The 19915-nt window shown below is 42.6% G+C and overlaps 1 protein-coding gene across 6 annotated transcripts in view; it reads right to left on the bottom strand.

Moving 5' to 3' along the window:
- The window catches only part of MARCHF1 (membrane associated ring-CH-type finger 1), a 117197-nt gene that overhangs the window by 21860 nt on the left and 75422 nt on the right, over positions 1 to 19915 (bottom strand). For 5 of the 6 annotated variants that reach the window (XM_083755930.1, XM_083755927.1, XM_083755928.1 and 2 more), the window contains 2 exons: positions 15626 to 15705; positions 1483 to 1663 (listed from right to left, as the gene is read on the bottom strand). In XM_083755930.1, coding sequence (XP_083612056.1) covers positions 1483 to 1663; positions 15626 to 15705 — 261 coding nt within the window. Of the gene's footprint in view, positions 1 to 1482; positions 1664 to 14591; positions 15706 to 19915 lie in introns of those variants that run through there. The other variant, XM_083755925.1, reaches the window with a different exon arrangement.

The following is a 19915-nucleotide window of genomic DNA, read 5'->3' as shown; positions in this document are numbered from 1 at the left end:
ATTATTCCTGGTGAATAACACATATGGCTGCTTTTCTGGTCGTCTATGGAATTATGGCATACATACGGGGGGTGGGGGGTGTATAAGCAAACCTTTTATTAGCTTTTTGGTGTGTCTTAATTCTGCAAAGTGCATAATTATTTTCATAAAATAATTTTCATATATTTTATTAATTCAAGTAAGCAAGAACCTGGCATTTGCAAACTTTGGAATTTGGCGAGAAACTTTGGCAGTCGAATTCAAAAACTGGAGAAATAGTGCTGATGTGGAAACCCTCAAATAAATATGAGATTTCTGAAAGCCAAGGGATCAGTCTGTCCTCTTGAGGATTATCCTATGGATGAATAATATCTGGTAATGGTAGCAATGTAATTAACAAGAATAATCATGTGTATGACTTTTAGATAATAACGTTACAGGCTCACTGTACAATATGCTGCAAACAAGATAGAGTGGGGGACGGGACACAGGTGTGCTTGGCAAGGGGTTAAAAGGTTAGGAGTAAAAAAAGAGTGAGGAACAGGGCCAAGGACAGTGGACTGAAGGCAGAGGGCCCAAAGCAATGGCTGGGGGATGGGTCAGTTATATGAAGCCAGCTGCATATAAGGAAACTGGATACATCTAGGGATAAAGGTAAAGGTAAAGGGACCCCTGACCATTAGGTCCAGTCATGACCGACTCGGGGGTTGCAGTGCTCATCTCGCTTTACTGGCCAAGGGAGCCAGCGTACAGCTTCCGGGTCATGTGGCCAGCATGACTAAGCCGCTTCTGGCGAACCAGAGCAGCACATGGAAACAGCGTTTACCTTCCCACCGGAGCAGTACCTATTTATCTACTTGCACTTTGACGTGCTTTCGAACTGCTAGGTTGGCAGCAGCAGGGACTGAGCAACGGGAGCTCACCCCGCCGCAGGGATTTAAACCAGCGACCTTCTGATCGGCAAGTCCTAGGCTCTGTGGTTTAACCCACAGTGCCACCCGCGTCCCTACATCTAGGGATACAATGTGGCAAAACTGAGCAGACTATCCAATTTGGGACCATGGACCAAGGACTCCAAAATAATTGAACTGGCATGATTTGAAAGTGAGGGAGACTTGATTTTTCCACACCGATTTCAGCAAAGCAGCAACTGACTGTGCAAGATTTGTCGTATGTACTTGATCAGCTTAATACAGAGTCTCAGTCAAGGTAACCGGAAATGAGAAACCTCAGAAACTGTAATACAATGCTTTGCATTAAGCAGATGCATAAGACATATGCATTGTAATATTCCAGCGGAAGGAAATTAAAACAAATAGCAGTTATAAGATGACAAAGCTGAAATACGAGAATTGATACAGCACGAGATCGATGGTGTTGTAAAATACACACTCACAGAGCTGCATGCATCAAACAAAGCAGAAGAAAGGATGACCTAGACTGGAAATGTTAACTTCAGCTTTGGCAGCTCACATCGGCTGGATTTAATTCTTAGCACCGTACCTTTCGAAGAGGCTTGAGCTTGGTCTCCATTATGAAGTCATACTTGCAGAGTTCACAGCAGCGTGTGTCTGAACTCTTAATCCACTGATGCAGACAGGCCTGATGAACAAAACGCAGGGTCCCTGTGCAGCGACATGGTGTGATGAGGGGGCTTTCGTCATCTCCCTCACAGTGACAGATCCTGACAGGAAGGACAGCAACAACGAGTGAGCAAAGGTAGAGTTTATTTGCACTGCCTTTCATACCAAGGGCTGACATTCAAAACACTCTGAAAGTGCTCAACCTTTGAGATTAGATCTGAGAAATGTATTCCTTTTCCTGTTTGTTGCTTAGTTACTATATGTTCCATTTTTAGCATTACTCAGACATGGAAACATACAAGGTTTCCCCAATGACACATATCAAACTTTCCTTCTCCCACCTTAATATTTTAATATAATATGGCTAATTGAACCCAGCAGTTCTGGGCTTGTATGCTCCTTCTTGCATGGCAATTCCATGCTTCCTACTTTGGTTCGCAATCAAACCATAGTTTAATTTGCTGGCTCAAGTGTTGTTTTTTGTAAACTAGAATAGGAACTACTGTGCATAGCATCACTGTGCATGATTGAGATGGGGTAATAGAAGGAAATATGTTGGTCCAAGGCTCCTGACAGCTTGTTCATGGAACCTGATTTTGATGTTCCACTGGGTTCAATAGGATTCACTCCCTAGGACCAAAGGCTAACTCTCCCACTTTGATAAATGGTACCTAGATGTGTCCTTAACTGGGCTGAATCCTGCCTACTGTTGGAAATTAAGTTCAATACTCTTTAAACATAGACAGTATACACTAGAATTCTATGCATGCTTACTTGGAATTAAGCATTAACTGTGTTCAATAGTATTTGCTGTCATGCAAGTGCGTACAGGATTGCAGTTTATGGTTCTTGAAATTCCAACGCATATCGTAGTCATACGAAGGAAATGCAATCTGCATCTCAACTAGTTTTGTGCTGAAGTTGCAACAGCTCTGAGTAAGATGGAATTGGAATCACCTTCAAAGATGGGCTATTTCCACTCAAAAATGTAAATGACTGCAATTGTAAATGTGTATCCAGTTTTAATTTAGGGGGAAAGTATGGCCCAACTATTTGGTTGTGGTCCTGTAGAAGTACATAGGTTCAACCGAGAGTGAGTATTGTGTGGTGGTTAGTGTTGAACCAAGACCTAGGAGATCAGGGTTGAAATCCCAACACAGCCATAAAACCCAACACTACCTCACAGGAAAAAACAGGGATGAGGAGAACTATGTGCACCACCTTGACCTGCTTGGAGGAAAGTTGGGATATAAATATAGTAAAATATAAATATATGGGATTTATGAACAAGTAACCATGGACACAATCCAGTTCTCATGAGCGCAGTAAATGGACTAAGGGGTATATAGCGGGGGGGAGGGAGTGAAAAGAGAGCAACAAGTTCCCACATGGCCCTAGCCAAATCCATTACTACCCACCCCATCGACAGTGCCTCATCCTTTAGAAATAACTTACCAAAAAGTGGGGAAAGAGGGAAGCAAGTTTTCCTTGGCATACTAATGCATTTTCCAATTGATCCTGTTCCTTAAGGGCAGCATTGAAAGAAACAGTTTCCTGTCTGGAAACTGTTTCCTTCAATGGTAGGAAACAATTTGAAGCCCATGTAAGATCAACACATAAATCCATCATCAATCTACATAGGGGTTTTACTCTGTTTCCTACATAGAAAGTGTTTTCAATGCAGGAAATCTGTAATGTGTGAAGCAACCCTGAGTAAAAAAAAGAATAGTGATATGTAAGGCAGTAACACCCCTAGCAGCTAATTAACTTTTGTGAGTGTCCTCATGATTTCGCCGGTGCTCCAATAGCAATTTCTAAGTCATACCCTTTGCCAGTTTAGATAAAACTTTTATCTCACTGTAAAACATTACACGAAGAGAGCAACATCATTTTCTTTTTAAATTAAAGCCATTTCCCAAAGGGGAAATACAGGGCTTTGTTCATTTTAATCCCAGCTATATATAATTTATTTTACAGACTTCAGTGTTTAAGCCATTTAGAATTTAGACAAATAAATTGGGTACCCAGGAGTCTTTTTCAACCACTGTCAGAATTGTTTTGAATTTTAACAGATAAAATATCAACCTAAAATTCCACTGGGATAGACAAATAAAATGACACAGCCACTTTGAACACACAATGATTCTTCAACAGAAACACTTAACACAAAACACTGAGTGAATTATAAATTAAAAACGTGTAATGAGAATATTGAGTGCTGTGGCAATAGAAATAATGTCCAGAGGAAATGATTATGGAAACAGCTTTAAACATATTAAGTGCTCTTGTCTTCTGTTTGTTTTTGCTCTGTTTGTAATTTATTTCCCTATAAAAAGATTGGTTGATAATGATGGGTTTGCCTAAGGACGGAGAGAATAAATATGTCTGTGCATGGATGGAGCATGCGAAGGATAGTGGGAGAGCTTGAACTGCTTTGTGTCCTCTTGACGAGCTCCTTCCCCACCATTACTGAAGACTTGATGTAGCCAGAGCTACAGAACCAGGCTGCTTCTGTGCATCAGGTTGTATAAATAAATGCCCTCTTAGTATGCATCAATAAGAAATGTTGGGAAGGTTACAGCTACCATGCCTCCTTCACTGTTTGCAGTTCAGTGCTGGACGTATACCAACCCTAAGAGCAGGGAAAATAAATACTATACAAGGAATCATGCCATAGAAAGCACTGTGCCAGCAGCTACTGCTTCTAGAGAGACTTTGCTTGGGTGTCACCTGCTAAAAAGGGTAACATATGGTTACCAGATTTTTTTTCAATGAATCCAGGGACACTTTTTTTTTTTAAGCTGAGTAGCAACAGAGAGTCAGTAGTGGGGATGGCGAGGCAAAAGACCCTGGGCCCAAGCACACATGCATATTGTATAAATTGTATAAAGGTGCAGAGCCCTTCTTTCGCACTCTGTGAAACATAAATGCGCAGAGTTGTTGTTCTTTAAACTGGGCAATGGCACACCACCCGCCCGTGACTCCCGAGCCTTCCCCAATCACCTTCCCCCTTTGTTTTGACAGATCAGGGAAGGCTCGGGAGTCACGGGCGGGTGGCCGTTGCCCAGGAGGGGGCAGCCTGGTAGTGCAGTTGGCTCTGGCTGGCTTCAGGAGCTGCTCGCTGCTGTGGCGCAGGGAAAATGGCGGGCACCACGGCAGCAAGCAGCTCCTGAAGCCAGCCAGAGTCAACTGTGCTACCAGGCTAGCTCCGGGCTGCTGAGGCTGCCGCTGCCACGTTTCCCAGGGACAGATTTGCAAATCTGGGGACATTCTGGGGACAAATTTGCAGAACTGGGGACTGTCCCTGGGAACCGGGGACGTCTGGTAACCCTAGGGTAACAGGATTTGTTTATTACAACCTCTCCATTGCTACACTTGCCCAAAATAGCCAGTTGTATCTCCAGGGGCTCAAGAGCAGGGCTTCCCCCCCGCCCAGCTCTGTGTTGGGTTTCAGCATCTCTTTTTTTGCATACCAGAACCTTTTGCTGTCGGAGGCAACGGGCAGCACAGTGCTGCGTCCCAACAGCTTTGGCATCCTGAAAAGGTGCACTTCTTTTTCTAGGAAAAAAAAAAGCACTGCTCAAGAGGATAGCTGGAGGATAAGAAACAAAGACATATAGGTAAAATCCACTGGAAGCACTCTTACACCATTTCAACAATTGTGGCTTCCCCCAAAGAATCCTGGGAGGTGTAGTTTGTCAAGGGTGCTGAAAGTTGGTAGGAGACCCCTCAAAAGGAGCTACGATTCTCAGCACCCTTAACAAACTGCAGATACCAGGATTCTTTGGGGGATACCATATCTGCTAAGGTGGTATAAAAGTGCTTTAAAGGTTTCAAGTTGACCAAACTTCCTTGAATGGCAAATATGCTTTAGGAGGCGCCATGCAGCACATGACAGCTTTACACCGTGCAGGGAATATCTGCCCTAGGGATGTACCAGAATTTCAGCTAAAGTGAACAGTAATAGTAGCTAAATTACCCACCCAACAGATTATCCTTCACTCAGAGAAAGATAAAACACCTCCAAGACAGGCTTATATGGCAATGTCACTTCTAAATGTGGAAAGGAACCTCAACCTTGATGCTCAGTGTAAGCTGTGTTTCTCTATCATCAAGCTCCAAAGTCATTTTCATATGGTAGCACTGAACCTAAAACTTAAGATTCCTAAATACCATCAGCTCTATAGCTTTCTTTGGATTTGCAGGTTGAATGAAGAAAATACTTCTGACAGTGTGAACCTTGTCCCCACAACTGAATGATGCAGCTTGGATATGGCTTTCAAGTCTGAAAGCAGAATCCCATGGAGACAATGTTGTTTTACAAATTACCAGGTTGCAATTATCAAGGTTAAAGCAGCCAAATCTGTTGTCCAATAACCTCATCACAAATATGAGAAAAAACCGCTGAAAAACACACCATGTTCCCTAAGATGAAAACAATGACAGGTTGTTGATGTTGTTGTTTTGCAAGCTTCATCCTGTCTCCTCCTATAACTGGAATTGCATATCCCCAACATACTATAACTGAAAATACAAACTTACAAGGGACAAGGAAGGAAGTGTTCAAGGAAAACATGTGTGAAGACAAGGAATTAAGATCAATTGCAGCAAGTTCTTGCTGACAAAAAACATCACAATGAAACACTGTATGACATGACTGGTAAGAATCACATAGTTCCAGAAACTCATTGCTAGTTTCTGTGGCAAGTGGAAGTGGTATGTGGACTTTACTGTCTGGATGCTTGGAATATTTTTTCCCCAAGTTGGTCTTTAAGGTGCTACTGGAATGTCTTTCAATAATTTTTTTTATCTTTCATCATTGTTATTTTTTCCCCATGTTTGTGTATTTCGGGGATAGGCATGTTGAAAAATTCCATTGGAAATGAAAGTAGAATTTGCTACTGTTTTTGACAGATTCAGAATGAAAATCAATCCAGTGAATACAATCGGTATTTGCTTACAACATTCTTGTGTGTGTGTTCTTAAGCCCTCAACCAATATGTAATTGATTACTGTTTTAAAAACACATTGTTTTGCTCCTTCCTTTACACAGAAATGGCTGGTGTGGAATAATTATGTAATTAATTACATTAAAATCATAACTTACATAATACGTAAATTATGTCAAATAGCATACAGCAAGAAGAATAACAATACTTGGTGGACATGGAAACAGCAGGTTGTAATGAAGATGGGTCAGAACAAAAACCACTATCTTCTTACACTCCTGTTTTGGAGTTTGCTTAACACTTAGCAATGGGATTAAAGCTGGGTTTTGTTTGTTTGTTTGTTTGTTTTGCAAAAAAGAAGAATAAATGAAATCCATGTCTGAGCACAGAAGTATAACAGAACTGTTAACATAATCACAAAGGATCTCAAAACAAGAAAAAGGAATTCAGCTATTTTTGGTGACCAGATCTTGGCTTCTGCATGGACGTTTCCCATGCATGAAGTTCCTTTGCCACATGCCTTGATAAAGTATGAAGTCATAAGGTTATAACAATAGCCTTCTGGATCAGGTCAGAGACCTATCTAGTCCAGAATACTGTTCCTGCATTGGTCAGTCATATGCCCATGTTAAGCCTGCAAGCAGGGCCTGCGTGCAACTCTTCTCATCTGCAATTCCCATTAACTGGTATCATCTCTGACAGTAAAGGAAGAACATAGTCATTGTGGCTAGTAGACACTTTCACAGAGACTCAGACTAACTAACCGGTTTCCTGTTTTATCCAAACTGGGAAGCTATGGTTAACACCAAAATGTTAAAAACCAATTTGAAGTTGGTTAATGATCCTGGCTTCTTTTGAAGCTGGAAGCATAATCAGAGACTTGGCTTATCAAGGGATACCACTAAGGAAGGACAGAAGGGCAAAAGACCTTTTCATTTCTCATTATTAAGATGAGAACAATTATCCAAATGTATCCTCTATGGCCACAGCATTTTGGTTTCAGTTATATGAACCTTGTTCTTGAACATTTCCACCCCTATCGTTCAGCCTGGACACTGAGATCCAGCTCTGAGGGCCTTCTGGCAGTTTCCTTCACTCAAGAAGTGAAGTTACAGGGAACAAGGCAGAGTAGCCATGCCTGTCCTGTGGAACACCTCCTGTCAGATGTCAAGCAGATAAACAACTACCTGGCTTTTAGAAGACATTTAAAGGCAGCCCTGTATAGGGAGGTTTTTAATGTTTGATGTTTTACTGTGGTTTCATAGTTTGTTGGAATCCACCCAGAGTAGCTGGGGAACCCAGTCAGCTGGGCAGCATGTAAATTAAAATGCATGTAATATTATTGTTGTTGTTGTTGTTGTTGTTGTTGTTGTTGTTGTTGTTGTTGTTGTTATTATTATTATTATTATTATTATTATTATCCCCCTCCTGTTTCATGGGCATGCCAGACAACTGTTGTAGGGTAGAGATTTAACCTGTCATCATGATCTTCAAGTCACCAGTCTATGAAGTATTGAAACTGTTTCATCATTTTATATTCTGTTCTTTTTTTATAAAATTGTTGCTTTCTTTTTTTAGAGTGTGTTCTAAGCCAAAAGGTTCAAAGTTAGGAGGGTCAAAAGTTAATTTGGCGGTTAAGAGGAAAATGAAGCCTGAAGATAAAAGGAGGTTGGGCAGCCTAACCAATTAGGGCAATTGGAATCTATCCTCCCCCCAGTTGAAATAATGTATTTAAGCAGGGAGTTGAAGCAAATTAGACAAAAGAAAAGCTAAACTATAAAGTTATAAAACACGCTTGCAGCACTGTAGAAGAAAGAAGCCATGACAGAAGGCCACAAATGGAACCAGAAACAGAATTCCGAGAGAACTGGTTAAGTATTGGCTTAGTGAGGCAAGCAGCCTCACTATACGTTTAGCTGGATGCTTATTTTGCTCTAATAGGGAACTGATTAAACCATTTTTAAAGTTTTAATCTTAAAGATCCTCTTTAAAAAAACCGCTGACTTGCCAGTCTGCTTTGGTAAAAACCATATTTGTTTGCATTTAAATATAGCTGCTATCTTCTTATTCATGCCATACTTAATTGCCTTCTCACTCCACCCAGTATTGAGAGCTGGCTTGGCCAGTTTGAAAAAGAGGCATGATTAGTAGAGACAGCGGTGGAAAAGGATATCTGCTTGGTGGCAGAGGCAAAGTTAGCAAAGAGGAGGAACTGCGTTTGCTGGCTTGCCTGCCTTCCTTCACTTTCAAAGTGCAAGCTAAATCTCATGCTGTCACAAATTCCCGTTTCAGGTATTTGAATAAGAAGGGGGAGGGAAATTGGGCAGATTGTTCTAAAGTGTATGTTTGAAAAAAAGAAAAGGGTGGAAGATCAGATCCTGTACACTACAAAATCTTAAGGGTAAACAGCTGATTCAAGCAGGGCTATGAGAAAATGTGTTTTAAAAAAGCACACCAAAATTGACTAATTTCCTCCCAATGTGAAGTAGCTCTAAGTGAGTTCCTCCTCACTATACATACACCAGCAACATATTTTATGATGACAGAAGTATACCCTGACTCAGTAGATGACTGAAAAGCATCCCCTGTTTATCCAGTCACTTCGTTCTCAGATACAACAAATTTGCATTCACAAAGTACATGGTTCTGTTTTCAGTAGTCTATGTACTACACTGCTATTGTAACATATGGAAAGGCTTTTATGGAAGACAAATCCCTTTCGCCTGACCCCTACAACTAAGTTTGGAAAATATCAGACCCGGTCAACAAATACACTGAGATGGCAAATAGACCAGCAGAATTCTCAACTCTGTTCCACAGCAGATCCAGTTGACATAGTATATTTCAGGAGCTGCTCGCTGCTGTGGCACAGGAAAAATGGCGGGCTTTTCAAAAAGCTTTTGATAAAGTACATCACTAAAGACTCCTGAGTAAGCTTAGCAGACATGGGATAAGACATGGGTAGGCAAACTAAGGCCCAGGGGCCGGATTAGGCCCAATTGCCTTCTAAATCCAGCCCACAGATGGTCCGGGAATCAGCATGTTTTTACATGAGTAGAATGTGACCTTTTATTTAAAATGCATCTCTGGGTTATTTGTGGGGCATAGGAATTTCCCGCCCCCCCAATATAGTCCGGCCCCCCACAAGGTCTGAGGGACAGTGGACCGGCCCCCTACTGAAAAAGTTTGCTGACCCCTGGGATAAGAGGAGAGGTCCTCTTGTGGATTAGCAACTAAATAAGCAAAAGGAAGTACCGTATTTTTCGCCCTATAGGACGCACTTTTCCCCCTCCAAAAATGAAGGGGAAATGTGTGTGTGTCCTATGGGGCGAATGCAAGCTTTCGCCGAAGCCTGGAGAGCGAGAGGGGTCGGTGCGCACCGACCCCTCTTGCTCTCCAGGCTTCAGGAAGCTATCCCCCCCCCAGCCCGGCAAGCTCCGGGAGCGATGGCAAGGTTGCGCACAACCTCGCCATCACTCTCGGACCCGTTCTGGGGGCTGGGGTCAGGGGAAGCTCAGGCTTTCCCCGCCCCCCGCCCCGCCAGCTCTGAGAGCGATGGCAAAGCTGCACGCAACTTCGCCATCGCTCTGGGACCCGTTCTGGGGGTCGGGGGAAGCTCCGGCTTCCCCCGCCGCCAGCTCCGAGAGCGATGGCGAAGCTGCACGCAACTTCGCCATCGCTCTGGGACCTGTTCTGGGGTCGGGGGAAGCTCGGGCTTTCCCCGCCCCCAACCCCGCAAGCTCCAAGAGCGATGGCGAAGCTCCCACCGCTTGCAGAGAGTTCCCTGCATGCCAAAGCCTGGGCGCGCTGAGCTGGGCTTTCCCCACCCCCAGCCCCCGCAAGCTCCGAGAGTGATGGCGAAGCTGCGCGCAACTTCGCCATTGCTCTGGGACCCGTTCTGGGGGCTGGGGTCGGGAAGTTATCCCCCCAGCCCGGCAACCTCGCCATCACTCTCGGACCCGTTCTGGGGGCTGGGGTCAGGGAAAGCTCGGGCTTTCCCCGCCCCCAGTCCCCGGCCCCGCAAGCTCCGAGAGCAATGGCGAAGCTGCACGCAACTTCACCATCGCTCTCGGACTCTCCAGGCTTTGCGCAGCTCTCCGCAAGCGGTGGGAGCCCGGTGCTGGGCTCCCACGGCTTGCGGAGAGTTGCCTGCATGCCGAAGCCTGGGCACGCTGAGCTCAGCGCGCCCAGGCTTCAAGCTTCGCGCAGCTCTCCACAAGCCGTGGGAGCCCGACACTGGGCTCCTACGGCTTGCGGAGAGCTGCCTGTTCTGGGGGCTGGGGTCCAGGGAAGCTCGGGCTTCCCCCGCCCCAGCCCCGCGCCTGGGCGGGGAAATAATTTTTTCTCCCTTTATTCCCCCCCCCCAAAAAAATAGGTGCGCCTTATGGGCCGGTGCGTCCTATAGGGCGAAAAATATGGTAGATAGTAGGAATATACGGTTAGTTCTCCTGATGGAGGGATGTAGAAAGTGATGCCCCTCCAAGGACAGATACTTTTAATTCATGGATCCAGCACAGATTCAATTCCTGGAATAGCCAGGCTAGTTTCCTGGTGAGCTAATGACCCTTTAAGTATGGGCCATTAAGAGAACAGTCTCCAAGGGCTTTTAAAAAGGATTGGATGATTGTGCCTATTAGCCAGAATGGTTATTTCCACCTCCACTGTCAGAAGCCAGTATGGCTCTGAATACCAGTTGCTGGAAATCACAGGTGTGCAGAGTGCTGTTGCAAAAGCTATATTCTCTGCTACTGAGCTGCCAGTATCTGGCAAGATACTGAGCTGCCAATACGTGGGTCCATTATACCCAGCTGGAACCATCTGAGCAAGCAGTGGTTCTCTAATCCAACTGCACAGCGTTCAGATGGCTCTGCTGGATTTCAAGATAGCCACTTGTCGCAAGTATGTCGCAGCAGTAGCACCATTGTTCAAAAGGTTAGTGGTAGATTATGTGCAGTTCTGCATTAACCACTTGACAGTATAAATAAAATATGGTTGACGATGAGGGACAATCATTAATTGATGCGGGACTAAGTTCTGCATCCAGCACTCTTTTCACATCCACAGATTAGTTAATTGATTGATCAGTTTTACTGAAAGGTAGCAACAACAGGAAGAAGCAGATGCAATGGGACTGTTGCCACAGTCTATTTAAAAAAGGTTGTTTCCTGGACTCCTGACACTTTACCTGTCTTTTTAAGAAGTATGCGTACCCTTTTAGTTTTGGTATGCAAGTTAAATTACCCAATGTTCAAATGAGACAGTGTAGTAGATAATCTCTCTTTTCTCAATGAATATTTTATTGCATTTTTTCCTTCTTTTCGAAAAAAATGATGACTATCAGAAAACGGACTACAAATTGGCTTTTGACTCAATGCAGGAATGTATATTTCACTAAAGTAAAAACAGGAAAGCCTGTTTTTAGCTGAATCAGTATTATTGGGTTATAAATCTCTCCTACTTGTTCTCTGATAGTTTAACAAGTAAGATAGCTTACTGGTGATAAAAATTAGCATGCAGCAGTTTTTGCAGCATTTACTCTACATGTACTTACTACCTCTCGGTGTAATACATTTAGGAATGATTACAAGATATATATCACTGTCTTGGAGAGCTCAGTTTGTGTGCCAGCATGGAAAAATAGTAGTCTAATTTTCATTACAGCTGAAGAGACAGAAAACATAAATGGAGGCCTGCTGGATAAGACCAAAGGCCCATCCAACCCACCACACTGCTCTTACAATGACCATAGACAAATGCCTAAGGGAAGTCTGCAAGCAGGATGTGAATGCAAGATGTGATGTTGTCATGCAACACGAACACATGCTCCAGGAAGGTTGGCCAATCATAGCTTCCAGGTTTGTGATACCCATCACCTCAGGAGCATAGCTGTCAACTTACAGATTTGAAAATAAGGGACCAGCAGCCAAAATAAGGGATTTTCCAGGCACAGGTATGTTCAACCTCTGAGCCCCTCTGAGCCAAAGGCAGAAAGCCCAGCCAGCAGCCAAACGAAGCCTCATCAATAAGGGACAGCAGCGGGACAAGGCGCTGGGATAAGGGACTGTCCTGCCAAATAAGGGACGCTTCACAGCTATGCTCAGGAGTCATCATTGATTCAACTTTTTATACACAATGGTTATTTCTATTCCAGTCCATCAATATATGGCCCAGTCAAGTCCTCACTATATATGAGGTCCAGATGATATTAGTTGCACACTTCCTGTAGACATTACTATATTTACACTATAGTAGATTACAGCTGTGACTCAATTATGTACACAGGCTGATGCATGCAACTAAATCCATCGGCTCATAAAACACATTTTAAAGCAATCACCATGAAATGCAAAATCCCCACAGAACTCTGCTTTGTGTAGTGGTTAAGAGCGGTGGTCTTGTAATCTGGGGTACTGGGTTCGAGTCTCCGCTCCTCCACCTGCAGCTGCTGGGTGACCTTGGGCCAGTCACACTTCTCTGAAGTCTCTCAGCCCCACTCACCTCACAGAGTGTTTGTTGTGGGGGAGGAAGGGAAAGGAGAATGTTAGCCGCTTTGAGACTCCTGAAGGCGAGTGAAAGGCGAGATATCAAATCCAAACTCTTCTCCTCTTCTCTTCTTCTTGTGAATGAGTCCCTCGTGGGTGTATCTCCAAGGCCCCACATAACTGCCCCCTTTTTAAAAAATCACATTGCCCCAAAAGGTGCACATGGTCTGAGTTACAAAAACAAAGTCATGCTTCACTTGGTAGGCTTTGATCATGCCTATGTCTTGGTTGTAGGGAGAAGACAGGCTAAGATCTACAACAGGATCTGCTGCCCCTGTGATCCTGCTGCCTGAGGCAGTCACTTCATCTTGCCTCATAGGTGAGTCAGCCCTGAGCTAGAGCATAATTGCTTGCAGTCTGGGGGGAAAGGAAAGCCGATTCTAGCACAGGCACTATTGTTAAGATATATCAGGCAACTGTTTTTCCTTTATATAAAGTAGTTCTGATTGATATTTTCACATTTGCCAAATTTCTATATTTCGAAGGCAACTGGTGCAATCTCTACATCCAAAAAGTAACAGCTGATTTTGAGCCTTATCCACTTATATGACTCAAAACATTTCCTCATTTCAATTCCACTTATGCACACTTCTGCCTAGGTCATCACAAAAGAAAGCCAGCAGATCTTTTAGCAACATGTAAGGACCAGTCACACAATGATTACATGGACCATTTACGGCATGATAAGGGAGTAAAACAGGGATCTTGTGATATCTGCTGCTGTTGCTTTTCAGTGGATTTTAATGTTGCTTATTGTTTGATTAACTGTATTTTTTTTTAAATTGCATTAAATTACTGAAAGCTGCCTTGAGTAGTACATGGGGACTAGAAAGGTGGGATAGATTTTTTAAAAATTTTTTAGAATAAATAAAACTGGAGGAAAGCTTATTATCACAAATCTCCAACAGTAAGCAACTGGATCACGGGCAAAGGACCAGCTAGTCCAGCATCCTGTTCTAACAGTTGCCTATGAGAATTTTGCAAGCAGCAGCTGGCTGCAATAGTACTCTTCCTCCTTCTGATTCCCAGGAACTGTTATTCGGAAGCATATTGCCTCTTACAGTGGAGGCAGAACTGTAGCTATCATGCCTATGTTCATATAATTATATAGGCATAATAACTTGCATAGTGCTACTTAAAACTATAGATTGATGACAAGCCTAGGAAAGTAGGTTATAATTCATATCATCAGGAGAACATATACTTTTCAATGCAATAGTGTTCTTGCCATGCACACAGCGTCTCAAAAATCCCACCACAACATAAAAGGAGCACTCTGAAAGAGGATTCTATATCCTATTGCATTTTAACAACTTTTTAAAATATGACCCAATATCATGTCTCAAGATGGTTTTTGTGATTCCAAGATTAAAGTCTGTATGAAACCCAGACTACCTGCTGCTGTTTAGTTGCTAAGCATGGTTCTTATGTATCTAGACACCAAAAGCAGTATGAATCAGGGAGGAAAAACAACAACCAACCATCTCCTTTATATAATTCATAGCACTTAGAAATTCCTTTTGCATTAGGAGACAAACCTGCACACTTCGAAATCATCAGACAACTCATCATAAAACGCAGGTTTCTGAACAGCAGCCGATGCAGCAAGCCCTGTCCCAGCAGGTACTCCATTTTCTGGAACTGACAAAATATCACTGTCTGGGCCTTTCTCTGAACCACTTTCGCCCTTGCTTGCTTTGACTCGTCTCATGTTCCTTGAAGGCTCTGGATTCTTGCGGCTGCACTTGTCCTGGTGTTTCCCACCTTGTCTAAAGGAGCTCCTTGCCTCCACAGAAGACGGTGAGCGGCAGGTCTCTTTACACCGTGAGATCCTTCTCCTGCGGTGACTAGGAGTGCAGCCTTCAGGCTCAATCTTCTCCTCTTGCTTCTTTTCCCCACCTGTCCCCACAGTTACAAGTTCAATGGCATTCTTCCTGGAAGAATCATCTGTCCGAGTGTTTGAAGTACTCCGCCTTCTCATTCTCCTGGGCATGTTGGCTCTCTCTCTCTTTCTAACCAGGGCCCAGTGGTTCTCATCTGAAGATGATGAATCGGATGATACTTTGCGCAAGGCATTCCATGCACGATTTGCAATGTTGGGGTGCAACTTGCCACCCTTCTCTCTTTTTTGCTTTTCTGCATGCCCATCATTCTCCTCAGGCTCTTTCCTCCGCCTAACCCTTCGCTTCACTTGTTTCCTACCAGTTTCTTTACTAGCTGGACTCAGTACCGTGACAGGGGTCGAGTTTTCAAACTTATCTTCTGATATGTCATGCAAGGTGGGAGGTCTAAACAAAGCAGCAAGCGAAGGAGATGGATGGAAAATGATAAAACGAAAAGAGAGAGAAAGAAACGAAACAAATCAGGATTTTGAAATGAAAACAAAAATAATTATGACTTAAACAGAAAAAAAGATATGGAAAAGACATAACAAAACACTGAAAATGACAAACCAAAAGTAGATTTGAATGTAAATCCATGGAGGGGGGGTTAGGCAAAAGCAAGAGCTATGGATCATTAGATAAAGAAGACTATGCATCAATCATATTAGGACCACTCTTTTATCACGTACCTACAGATGTCCTGAGTAGAAGGGCAGACAGATAACCGTGACTGGCTTCTGGGTGCTGTCCCTGTGGTAGGACTGCTTGCCTGTTGAAAGAAGTTAGATAATTTGGAATCTTTATCAATGAAATAAAGAGTCGATATTTTACTGCTTTTCCACATGATTAAAATAAAAGTTAACTTGTGCAGCTCTTTACGATGTTTTCACATCCACACACTTCTAAAATACAGGAAGTGCCTGCAAAAGCAAAACCCTTTTGAGGAACTAAATGTTCTAAGGGCTACAGTTGCAGTCCACATACATATTTTATCTTGTTTGAGGAACAAACTTCTGCAGGCTAAAGGTTTCATTTTGCAGTCGGGTCTACTGAGAGCACAGAGCATGAAGGAAACAACAGCTGCCAAATTTCAACAACGATGAGGCTCCTTACTGGAACAAAGTGAACTGCACTGATATTGTGCTGAGTAAGGGCTGAGGCAGGGCTGCCAGACCGTTGCAGTGTGGGAGGGCAGAAGCAACGTGAAGCTTAAATACAGTACTATTTTTAAAAACATCATCAGAGCAATCAAGTTCACTTTCAGAAACTATTTACGTGTCCAAACATCTGAAGCAAAACACTTCCACAGTATGAGTGAGTCCCATCATAAAGCAGCCACAACAATTTGCAGAGTAAACCTGTTGACTTGTTTTGGCTAGAAAACAAGATTGTTCCATGGTAGCTAGAAGGTTACTAACAATATAGTTTTGCACATAGCTAAACTCTGAAGTTAGCTTAATTGTTAATGACCCGAAGGCTTATGTTATGCACCAGCTACATTACTCTTAAAGCTCTAAACTGAAGTCCTCCTTGGCATAAGCCTTGTGATTAATCAGTATTCTGGCTGGAGGTGTAGCACAGAAGACTGCTTAACACACACTGTTTCACGGGACAATGTGAATGTCTTTAGTATTATGAACAGTTTCTGAAGTGATGATTGGACATACACATTACTCTGAAGACATGCCTATGAATATTAGCTGTTGAGGAACAAAACCAGGACATTCAAGTCCTGCTTGTGGGGTTCCCATAGGCATCTTGCTAGCCGCTGTGGGAACAGACTGCTATGGGCCTTTCACGTGACCCTGCAGGGCTCTTCCAATGTTCTTATGTATAATCGGCCCATGTTGCAAAATACTTCATTGAAATGCTTTTTAATGTAGGAAATTTGTCTTGTTGAAGTGGACCAAAAGCGAATACAATCAGGCCTATACAATATCCTAAGATTCACAATCAAAGTATTACAGTTAAAGGCAACACTATTTCCCCTACCCTTACAATCATGTATTGCCACAAATCTACCTCAGAGCTCTCAGGAATATTTTTTTTTCTTAATTTTGAACAACAACAAAAATCCTAAAAATATTTCTATTATTAATTATTATTATTATTAAATTTCTATACCAACCTTCCTCCAAGGACCTCCCACTCTCCATTATTGATTTGTTCCGCCTCTCTCATTTTATCCTCAGAACAACCCTGCAAGGTATTTTTGGCTGAGAGACTATGACTGGCCCAAGGTCATCCAGTGAACTTCATGTCTGAGTGGAGATTTGAACCTTAGTTTTCCAGGTCCTAGCCCAATACTAACCACTGGCTCTGTCCATTACTAAAAGTCTTCTCCATTATTTTCTTTGTTTAAAGTGGGTGTGGTTAATCTACAGGCCACATCTGGACCCTGAAGAGACTTTCTGTAGACTCCACAAAATCTGTTGCTTTTAAAATAACAGAGCAAGTGTCAGAATAACAAAGAGCTCCTAACATGAATTTGACCAAACTGTGGGAGGAAGTGGAAGACAGGAGTGCCTGGCGTGCTCTGGTCCATGGGGTCACGAAGAGTCGGACACGACTAAACGACTAAACAACAACAACAAATTTCCCTTAATAGAGGGAAATGGCCAGTAGGGCTCAAAATCACAGTTGAGCTGGGGGGGTTGCCACTGCTGCTCCTCCTTATATACCAGCACCCACCACCTCAGATGTCTCTCACATGCTGCCCAATGGTAGGGCTGGCCTAAAGTCAGATTTTCACCAGGCTGAGTTATAAATTTAGATGCAGGTCACTCTGCATGTTCATTTCCATTTACATCACAATGCTAACTCAGCTGATGTGTATCTACATCCAGGGCCATTACATGTGACAATGTGCACTGGGACCTTTAGGCTGAGTAAAACCCACTGAAATTAATAGAACTTACTTTTAAGTGGGCATGCATAGGTTTACACTGTTAGTTTTTAAGAGACATCCACACTTGTAAGCTTATTGTTGCCTGGCTAAAGATGACAGTATAATTCAATTATAAATTTAACCAGCCTGAAACATTTTGGGACCCATTATTGCTTTTTAGAAGCACAGAACTTATGTGAGTATGCTTGATTGCTATTCTTTATTGCATAATGTTTCTTTGCTGTGGTGATCCTAACACACAACCCACAGACACTGCCAGCCAGATGTGTCACATCAAACTTTGTGCAGTAGAATGTACACACGAGACCTATGTTGGGAGGGGGTAGGAAAGAATTATTTCGTGTTCTTGAGGGTTTTCTTTTTCCCATATGCAAACATTTCAATTAACATTTCGGCAAGAAGAACTACAAAATCAGAACATTAGGGGAAAGATGCCTGCTGCAGATATTGGCCACAGCTGGTGGGTATATGACACATATTGCATTCCTTCTTTTCTTAACATCTGTGATCAGTTGCGGTAACTCATGCGGGAGTTAGGCATGCGTATCCAGAGATAAACACAGCCTTTTTGTGTGTGTATTTCATGTATATTTATTCAATTTTTATGTTGCTTGTTTTCATCCTGGAAACAAAGCTAGCTGAAGTAATTTGGGACACCCACTTTGTCTCCTGAAGCCTTCTGGACTACTTATTGCTTTATTATAAGCGGGCTGGGAAGGAACTGCTTCCTTTTCATCCTAAATAGCCATCATATGTACCGGGCATAGACCTGGGTGAGGAAATCCATGCAATTGCCGGGTAAAAATCACTTCAGCTTAACAGAAGTTGCAATCCCATGCATGCTTTTATTACTTTTCTATGAGGTAGGAATTCTTTAAAAATTCAGACCCCACGCTGGAGTAAAAATGGACCAATCCATGCAGCCCACCACTACCTATTTGGAATTTTGCAATCTGCAAGCTTTTGCAGTTATCCTAATAAAAGCAACATCGTTCTTGGCTCTTTACACCTATGAAATACATATTTTATTTTAATAGATTTATTTGTTTGTTTGTTAAATGTGTATACCACCCCTCATCTGAAGATTGCAGAGGGGTTCAAAGGCATAAAAAATATATAAAAACACAAAATACATAATGAAAACAAGGGGGAGACAAAACCAATAATCTCCCCCCTCCACCGTCCTCCCAAACTTATTATTTTCCCACAGCTGGTAGTCAGTATGGTACAAAGGAAGCAAGTATATAACATGGCACACAGCAAGTACGCAACATGGCACAAGGATTGTATATTCACTGCCCTCCTGGAGGATGACAAACAGCTGCAGAAACCATGTTCAATTTAGTCAGACAGCGCATTGAGTACATGATTAAAAATTAAACGATTTTAAAAAAATATAAATTCTAATGCAATTGTCACATCAAAGGAAAAAAATTAGAAAATATGTGCAGCACATATAGAACTACTAATATGCAAGGTTAACATGTAAAACTTTGCTGTCGCAACCTCACATTTAGCACATCATGATTGTAGGCTGTTTCTTGATTGGCTACACAAAAGACTTCTATTTCATTTTATGACAGCATAATTACTTCAAATGGCAAATTCCTTTAATAGACACTTCATAAAAATACTTTATTTTAAAGCGCTATTTAAATGAAGGGAAAAAGTTACACCAGAGGACAGCTGCAGAAAATTCATCAACGCAGATTGTATCGGTAGCATAATTGAAGGCAGCAATACAAAATTATGTTTTGCAGCAACATATTTATAAACAAGAAAGTGCATTTCTTTATGGGAGCAGAGCTAGGCCTCAGAAACAGCTCCAATTCTACTAGATTAGTTCTGGCCTTCTGAAGTGTTTCTTTTGTCACTACATCAGAACGTAGCAGTTACTTGGTGCTTTAGAGCACTCGCATTCAACAAATGTGTCGTGAACCATAATTGGGTCGCCACCCCACTTAAGATGGATCACTGCAATGCTGCTGTCCCCATTCAAAAAACTAAAACAAAATCCTGGCGAATTGTTCTGAGCAAGGGTGAGGTGCAGAAGTAATAGGAGCTTAGATCC

This window comes from Podarcis gaigeae (genome assembly GCF_964106915.1).
Source record: "Podarcis gaigeae genome assembly, chromosome: 9".
In the NCBI taxonomy this organism is placed as follows: Eukaryota; Metazoa; Chordata; class Lepidosauria; order Squamata; family Lacertidae; genus Podarcis; species Podarcis gaigeae.
This window is presented reverse-complemented; position numbering and strand designations above follow the sequence as displayed.